This window comes from Salvelinus alpinus, chromosome 33 (genome assembly GCF_045679555.1).
Source record: "Salvelinus alpinus chromosome 33, SLU_Salpinus.1, whole genome shotgun sequence".
Taxonomy (NCBI): Eukaryota; Metazoa; Chordata; class Actinopteri; order Salmoniformes; family Salmonidae; genus Salvelinus; species Salvelinus alpinus.
The window spans coordinates 20,089,238-20,098,357 of record NC_092118.1 but is presented as its reverse complement, the minus strand read 5'-3'; the positions used below and the strand labels follow the sequence as shown (position 1 = coordinate 20,098,357).

The 9,120-nt window shown below is 43.3% G+C and overlaps 1 protein-coding gene across 2 annotated transcripts; it reads left to right on the top strand.

Moving 5' to 3' along the window:
• The first annotated feature begins 1,118 nt into the window (after positions 1-1,118).
• LOC139563020 (serine/threonine-protein kinase VRK3-like) lies at positions 1,119-8,590 on the top strand. Of its 2 annotated transcripts, XM_071381261.1 has the most exons (15): positions 1,119-1,443; positions 2,066-2,292; positions 2,367-2,510; positions 2,657-2,794; positions 4,460-4,600; positions 4,880-4,935; positions 5,039-5,105; positions 6,143-6,227; positions 6,740-6,842; positions 6,946-7,038; positions 7,131-7,263; positions 7,373-7,493; positions 7,612-7,670; positions 7,766-7,902; positions 8,132-8,590. In XM_071381261.1, exons 2-15 carry the CDS (start codon positions 2,067-2,069, stop codon positions 8,144-8,146), a joined length of 1,518 nt encoding a protein of 505 aa, XP_071237362.1. In that variant the 5' UTR covers positions 1,119-1,443; position 2,066; the 3' UTR covers positions 8,147-8,590. The 2 variants fall into 2 exon arrangements, with proteins under 2 accessions (XP_071237362.1, XP_071237361.1); XM_071381260.1 differs by having other exon boundaries at positions 7,766-8,590.
• Positions 8,591-9,120: the final 530 nt, after the last annotated feature.

The window sequence follows — 9,120 nt, the reverse complement described above, 5'->3', positions numbered from 1 at the left end:
GAACGTGCGGAGTCGGGAGCTCTCTTCATCCAGTTGGATTTGCCAGAATCATTGGTTTGCATTAACTACTGAAAATACCTTGGCGTTAGTCATTTAAGCAACTACCTCTTCAATCGTACGTAAAGGATGATGTTCTCTCTTGATGGCTTTGTTTAGATCCTGTGGGTCCATGCATACCCATATTTTGTTTGGTATCACGATTGTCAGCAAGCTGTTTACCCATTCAGTAGGCTCAGTTTGACTGACGACGACATCCATGTTTTCCAAGTAGGTTCAGTTCCTTTTCAAGTTTTTATCTTTGCTACTTTTCTGGGTGAGTGAACCACTGGTGTTACTTTTGGGTCTATTTGTATGTGATGAACTCCTGCAACACATCCAAGTCCTGTGAATAAATCTTCATATTAACTCAAAATGTCAGTCTCTGTCCTTTGTTCAAGCTTGAATATTCTCTTTATTAAGGCCATTTGCAGACAAGCTGATCTTCCAAGTATTGCAGGTGCATGTTATGTCACTTGAAATTCCAGTTCAAACACCGTTTTTGTATTGACATTGGGAGTTTCTTGTCTTTTGGCTCCATCGGGTGGCCAGAATACGTCACTACATTGCAGTTGGACTTTATTGCATGGAATCGCCACTCACTTTCAGGGTTTAAGTCTCTCACGGACAATATGCCTCAGGTACGTCCGATTTGGCTCACAGTACGTTCGGAAAAGCTACTTTAACACATCCAAGTTATCGTCAAATGACATTGTCAGAATCAAAAGTATTCCGGCTACATGCAGGAATGTGGCACATTAGACTTTTTCAGATTTCTCTGAGATGCCACTAGCTATGATAAAGGTTACATTTTCGGCTAGATTTTCCTCTAGGTTCAGAGGAGTTGGTGGTGTCATTTGTTCCTTGTTTCGTAATGTTGAGCTTTCCTTTGTATTAAATTCTGAGAACATGTAATATATTAGCACACTGAGGCGTATAAAAGAACAACGTTTATCTGATGTCATGGGTCAACTGCAAGTACAGATAATCACATGTAGTAATTACTAACAGCGTCACCCTCAGGCACTCCAGGTAAATACATGTGCATGCATGACCGTTTCTGGACGCAAACAAAACGGGGAGGGACTTTCATGAATTTGTCTAATAAACTCTCGGTTTCGTTGCAAAACGCAACTGTTTTGCTATTGATTACACCCCTGCTTCCGGTCATCACCACTTTGACATGTTATTTTGTCTACTGGCTCACACATTAACTTCGTTTCTTTTTGTATATATATATATCTTCTCCGTGGATCTCCCTATCGGCAGATCAAAGCCACAAATCTGTTTTGTCTCCACGGAAACGACGTGCTGTCACCCCAAAAGTGGAACAAACAAAAGAGGAACAGTCTGTGGCGCTTGACTCCTCACCTGGCTTTTCACCTCTCCCCAGGTCCCTCTCCACAGGTGAGTCTCTGCAATGTGCAAGAAATAAGAAGCCCCTTGGATGTATCTTTATTGACAGATTAAGGGCCCTTTGAACAGATGTAGGTCCCTGTGATTGCAAAGAACAAGGTACCAGAGCAGGACAAGCTGAAGCTAGACCAATTTATTTCGCTAGCTAGCGATAGGAGACAGAGGGCAGCTGTCTAAACTTGTTTTGCTAATAACACCTTTGAGATAGCTAGCGTGAGCCTTTAGCTAGGTTCAACGTTAGCTTTTAGCTTGGTTTTCTATCTATATTTGTATGGTAAAGAATGTCACCTTGTGTTTTTAGGTCAAGATCTGACCAAATAAAGTCAGGAAAGAACTACATTAGCTAGCTATAGCTAGGTTCCTGATTTTAAACATCTGTCTAGACATCGTTCTGGAATGTTAGTTAACTAACTTAATTATCAACGTTATGATCATAGCTTTGAGAGTTAAGCCAAAATGTAAACAAAAGAATGTTATTAGCTACATTGCCCTTAAATGTTCAAAAGCTCACAGTCATCAATCATGGGCAAAACCTTGTGTAGCTAAAGTTTCTGGCTCCGTTTGTGTTAAACAGCATGATCTTGTCTGTCTAAAACTCATTCTGTGTTTCCAGGATGCTTTTCCACTTCTGCCCCCAGTGTGGCACCAAACTACAACCTGGCTTCCGGTTCTGCCCGTCCTGTGGGGACAAGCTGCAGTGTGTTGTGGACCCCTCTGGACCTGTGGAAGTTGCTTCCTCTGGAGTCTCTCAGCTTCATGTCACTGATGGTGTAATTATGACTGCTAATGCAAGCAGTCCTATTCCAAGCACATCACAGCTGACTGGCTGGGACACAGAAGGTAATGGGCAGGGAGGGCGGTTCTCTTCCTGGAGATTAAAATATGGACTTGTCACATCTCTCGTTTGTTTACAGGCCTCGTCTGTGCCACCCCCAGCCCTGTGTCAACCCGTCCCCCACTCCGTAGGACCCGTAACTCTGTCCCCGTGGCCTGGAGCGAGGAAACTCCTAGTAGTATAACCAGTCCCCCTGTCACTGCCTCCCCAAAACATACTGCAGGTAAGGGGACAGGGGCAGTATGATTATCATCAGTGGTAATGAAGGAAAGGTAATGATCGTAGCCATTGACGGGCTTTGGAAATGTAATTGTCACATTGATGCTTTTTTTTTTGCAAATGGAAAACGTGTGTCCCCCCTATTGGCAGATCAAAGCCACAAATCTGTTTTGTCTCCACGGAAACGACGTGCTGTCACCCCAAAAGTGGAACAAATAACAGAGGAACAGTCTGTGGAGCTTGCCTCCTCACCTGGCTTTTCACCTCTCCCCAGGTCCCCCTCCACAGGTGAGTCTAAACTACAGCCACTTACAACTAACAGTTTACATACACTTAGGTTGGAGTCATTAAAACTAGTTTTTCAAACAAATGTCTTGTTAACAAACTATAGTTTTGGTAAGTCGGTTAGGACATCTACTTTGTGCATGACACAAGTAATTTTTCCAACAACTGTTTACAGACAGATTATTTCACTTATAATTCACTGTATCACAATTCCAGTGGGTCAGAAGTTTACATACACTAAGTTGACTGTGCCTTTAAACAGCTTGGAAAATTCCAGAAAATGATGTCATGGCTTTAGAAGCTTCTGATTGACATCATTTGAGTCAATTGGAGGTGTACCTGTGGTTGTATTCTAAGGCCTACCATCAAACTCAGTGTTTCTTTGCTTGACATCATGGGAAAATTAAAAGAAATCAGCCAAGACCTCAGAAAATATATTTTAGACCTCCACAAGTCTGGTTCATCCTTGGGAGCAATTTCCAAATACCTGAAGGTACCACCTTCATCTGTACAAACAATAGTACACAAGTATAAACACCATGGGACCACGCAGCCGTCATACCGCTCAGGAAGGAGATGCATTCTGTCTCCTAGAGATGAACCTACTTTGATGTGAAAAGTGCAAATCAATCCCAGAACAACAGCAAAGGACCTTGTGAAGATGCTGGAGGAAACGGGTACAAACGTATCAATATCCACAGTAAAACGAGTCCTATATCGACATAACCTGAAAGGCCGCTCAGCAAGGAAGAAGCCACTGCTCCAAAACCGCCATTTAAAAAAGCCAGACTACGGTTTGAAACTGCACATGGGGACAAAGATCGTACTTCTTGGAGAAATGTCCTCTGGTTTGATTAAACAAAAATAGAACTGTTTGGCCATAATGACCATCATTGTGTTTGGAGGAAAAAGGGGGAAGCTTGCAAGCTGAAGAACACCATCCCAACCGTGAAGCACGGGGGTGGCAGCATCATGTTGTGGGGGTGCTTTGCTGCAGAAGGGATACGTCACAAAACATACGTCACAAAACAGATGGCATCATGAGGTAGGAAAATTATGTGGATATATTGAAGCAACATCTCAAGACATCAGTCAGGAAGTTAAAGCTTGGTCCAAATGGGTCTTCCAAATGGACAATGACCCCAAGAATACTTCCAAAGTTGTGGCAAAATGGCTTAAGGACAACAAAGTCAAGGTATTGGAGTGGTCATCACAAAGCCCTGACCTCAATCCCATAAAAGATTTGTGGGCAGAACTGAAAAAGTGTGTGCGAGCAAGGAGGCCTCCAAACCTGACTCAGTTACACCAGCTCTGTCAGGAGGAATGGGCCAAAATTCACCCAACTTATTGTGGGAAGCTTGTGGAAGGCTACCCGAAATGTTTGACCCAAATTAAACAATTTAAAGGCAACGCTACCAAATACTAATTGAGTGTATGTAAACTTCTGACCCTCTGGGAATGTGATGAAAGAAATAAAAGCTGAAATAAATCATTCTCTCTACTATTATTCTGACATTTGACATTCTTAAAATAAAGTGGTGATCCTAACTGACCTGAGTTTAAATGTATTTGGTTGGCTAAGGTGTATGTTAACTTCCGACTTCAACTGTATGTGTGCGTGTATATATGCATGTTCCTGTGTGTGTGTGTGTGTGTGTGTGTGTGTAGTCAAGGGGAAGGCAAAGAAGGCCAAGCGAGCGTGTGCTGTGGAGCCACTGCTGGAAGGGGAGGAGCTTTGTGACACAACTGGCAGGAAATGGAGGCTGGTGAAACTGTTGAGTCAGAGCGATGCAGAGATGTTCTATGGAGGTGAGAGGTCACGCTGCACTCTTCTTCAATTCTGGTCCAGGGTACCCTCAAGGTGTACAGGCTCTTGTTCCATGCTAGCACTAACACGTATTGATGATTAGTTGACTATTCACTAATTCGGGTGTGTTAGTACTGGGCTGGAACAAAAATCTGCAACACCCTGTGGGACCCCTAGGACCGGGATTGAAGAATACTTTCACACAGGATGGTGTCTAACATGGACTAGGGTGATTTAATCAGACACTTATTGTTTTTTTCTTGTCTTCAATCTCTCCCAAGTCCAGCAAAATGGGCAAAGTGCCAATTCCAGTGACTACAAGCACATCCTCAAACTAGTGAGTGTAACTGCAGACTGTGTTCTCTAATATAGAATGATTATGTTGGCTACAGTGCTGCTTTGTGTGTTATGTGGTGAATAGTGATGTATGTTCTTCTCAGGGGGCTAAGGACGGGAAGATGTTTAATGAGCAAAATTTCCTGCAGAGAGCTGCCAAGCCCTCATCTGGTGAGTGTCAAGATCTGCCTTCGTATACCTGGCCAGCCCTCAGCTTGACTACAGCTCTAAACGGACCCCTGACTACCCGTCCTCTTACCTTAGCTATCTATGCATTTAAGTAGGTCTGGCCATATAGTTACACATTTGACAGACGCTCTAAAGATTGTTACAAAATCCTTTCATAAGCAGGTCACAGAGAGGGCTTACAGATCACTGATGTTTACCCCATAGGCATTGGTGGAAAAAGTACCCAATTGTCATACTTGAGTAAAAGTAAAAATACCTTAATTGAAAATGGCTCAAGTGAAAGTCACCCAGTAGAAGTCTAAAAGTATTTGGTTTTAAGTATACTGAAGTAACAAAAATAAATGTATTTGCTAAAATATACTTAACTGTCAAAAGTTAAAGTAGGAACCATTTCTAATTCCTTTCATTAAGCAAACCAGATGGGATCATTTATTATTTACGGATAACCAGGGGCACGCTCCAACACTCAGACATCATTTACAAACGAAGCATGTGTTTAGTGAGTCCGCCAGGTCAGAGGCAGTAGGGATGACCAGGGATGTTCTGTTGATAAGTGTGTGAATTAGACAATTTTCCTGTCCTGCTAAGCATTCAAAAAGTAATGAGTACTATTGGGTGTCAAAGAAAATGTATGGAGTAAAAAGTATTTGGTTTTCTTTAGGATTGTAGTAAAGTAAAAGTAGTCAAAAATATAAATAGTAAAGTACAGATACCCCAAAAAACTACTTAAGTAGTACTTTCAAGTATTTTTACTTAAGTACTTCATACCACTGCCTGTTGGGCTCTACTTGGCTGGAACATCCTTATATTAATGCAAAGCTGCAAACTGGTGTGTGAATGGGCAACTCAGATGAGTACCCATAGGTGGCTATGTAAATTGTGTAAGCTGAGGTATAGAGTAGGAGGAATTGTTTGGTTTGTGTATGACTGACTAGACTACTGGTGGTGGAAGCACATTGTGGAGGCTCTGTTAGTTACTAATGAGCCTTTCTAACTGCTTTGATGCTGTCTCCCCCTAGTGGACAAGTGGATAAAGCATGCCAAGATGGACTTCCTTGGGATTCCTTCCTGTGTCGGATTTGGTCTCCATGCAGACTCCTACAGGTGTGTGTACACTGAGATGTGGGTTTGCTGCCTGCTTGTACATATGGGGGATTTGTGTGTTTTTGCTTTTGTATGTGTGTTTTGAATGTGTAGTCAGACTGTTCTCTCTGCTACCGCACAGCAAGCGCTACCGGAGCGCCAAGTCGAGGTCCAAAAGGCTTCTTAACAGCTTCTACCCCCAAGCCATAAGACTCCTGAATAGCTAATCAAAGAGCTACCCAGACCCCTCTTTTACGCTGCTGCTACTCTCTGTTTATAATCTATGCATAGTCACTTTAACTCTACCTACATGTACATATTACCTCGACTAACCGGTGCTCCCGCACATTGACTCTGTGCCTGTACACACTGTATATAGCCTCGCTTGTTATTTTACTGCTGCCGTTTAATTATTTGTTACTTTTATTTTCTACTTATCTATTTTTTACTTACCACTTATTTTATTTTTTTCTTAACTGGGCTGTTGTATTCAGCGCATGTGACATAAGATTTGATTTGTGTTTTTGTTTCAGGTTTTTGATTTTCTCCAGCATGGGCCAAACTCTTCAGTCTTTCATGGATGAGGGGGAGGGGCTCCTGTCTGAGAAAGTGGTCCTTCAGCTGACCTGCAGAGTAGTGAGTGCTCTCTCAGGCTCATATAGAGGCCCTGATAGGACTTCAAAATAGGATTCCCTATCTGATGTGCTTCCTGTTTGACCCTTTCTCCCTCCTCTCCCAGTTGGATGTGTTGGAGTTCATCCATGAAAATGAGTATGTTCACGCAGACATTCATGCTGAAAACATCTACATCAGCCCAGCACAACAAACAAAGGTTAGAGTGTGTTTGTATAGTTGTGTGTTTGTACTTTTGTGTAGCTGCCAGACCCCTCTACTATGCTCATAGTCCTGTATGCATGTGTGTAGGTATACCTTGCAGGGTACTGCCATGCTTTCCGGTACTGTCCTGGTGGCCGGCATGTGGAGTACCGCGATGGCAGCCGAACACCACATGAAGGAGCCATAGATTTTATAAGCCTGGAGTCTCACAAGGGAGCAGGTGAGTCATCTTACAGCCTGTCAATCATCTGCAGTCCTTCAGATACTGTGGAGGAGGTACAAGTTGCCTCTAACCAACCATAAGTACTTGTGTGTGATCGTACCTCTAGGTCCGTCTCGGCGTAGTGACCTGCAGGCTTTGGGCTACTGCATGCTGCGCTGGTACACAGGGGCACTGCCCTGGACCTCCCTCACACACACTCCAGCCCGCGTTGCCACTGAGAAGGAGAGGTGAGAGCCAGGTCCTCACTATGGCAACAAAGCCATTATGATAATGTTATTCTGTATTTATAAAATGGTAAAGCCTTGAATGAGTAGCCAAACCTGACCCTTCACTGTAATGATCCAGGTACATGGAGGACGTTCCAGGTCTCCTGAGTCACTGCTTCGGACAGAAGAAAGTCTCGAGTAAGTCCAGTTTTCTAGTGATTAGTTTTTGCATGCAGCATAATATGTTTTGTGTGTGCGTGGGATATAAGGCATCTGTGTGTACTATGTATCAGGTGCGCTGCAGGTGTACCTGTCTCAGGTGATGGCTCTGCAGTACTCTGACCAGCCAGACTACAGGGCTCTGAGGACAGGCCTTAGTGCAGCTCTGCAGAAGCTGGGAGGGTCACTGGAGCAACCCCTTGACCTACAGGTCAGAACACACACACACACAACCTCCACACTATCCCCAAGCTCCAGTTGAGAAAACAGTCAGATGACCACAGAAACCTGGAACCCCCCCAGCAGGTTTGACCAGAAACCTGTCCTTTCCAACTGGTTAGACCACTCATCCTTACACCGCTACCTGTTCAGGTTATCTACTGAACTAATTTACACCTCTACACCAGTCTGAATGTTTATTTATCTGTATCTCTCTTCAGATGAAAGCGATCTGAGGAAGATGATACTTTGGGATGAAAATTCACTAATGGGATTTTAAGTCAACTGATTTTAAAATGCTGACTTCATGACTATGTGGTGTGGGTCCTGCTGTGGTTTTATTATGTTGGACTGCACTCAAGGAGGAGCGTGTAAAGGTGCATTTCATTAAGTTCACTGGAGGTGCAGTGCACACAAACTCATGGTTATGCCATGTTAGTGAGCACTGCTGTACTGTGTTATTGTCAGCAGTGGTTGGCGCTGTGGCAGTGAGTGGGTAGTTAATGTTTAACCTATGAAATAATACAGTTTATAACAAAGAACCTTTGTTCAGGGTGGTAATGATTGTAAGTACAAAAATGTACACTGTTCCAGTTATAGATGTACATGATATGCATTTTACTTTTTGTATTTTCATCACTGGATAATACTTTGTTATTAAAGAGCTTTTATTAATTCAACTGTTTATCTGTATGTGCTAATTTCTTTGGGGTTTCTGGTGTTGATTGTGAAACTCTGTTCTTGTGAACCCCTGAGTGCTCAGGGTCAGTACACTGATCTGGAAGAGTAGATATCATGGCCCAATTCCAAACCAGTTCGCTGCTCATATCCCTAGATTCTTGTTGACCCCCTTCTCAGATCTGTCAGGACTTGATGTTTGTGATGTGAGCAACATGGTGGAAGACTGTGTATGGAGGCTAGATTGAGCTATACAACACAGACTAGTCAACATGCTCTTGTCACCTCTAGACTTGTGTGTCTCTTATGACCCCTCTGTTAAACAGAGGGTCCCTCCCTGAGGGAACCGTTTCTAGGTCAGGACACTTCCACGGTGGGGACTCCCTGTGAGGCTGCTGGCTATGAGAAAAAGAAGTTAGGCTACAGATTTATAAGACGGAGAGAACCTTTAAGTCCCATGAAAGGGGGGAGGAGAGAAATCCTGTTCATTTTCAAAGTTCTGTGGTTATCTTACTCCTTTTGTAGCCCTCTG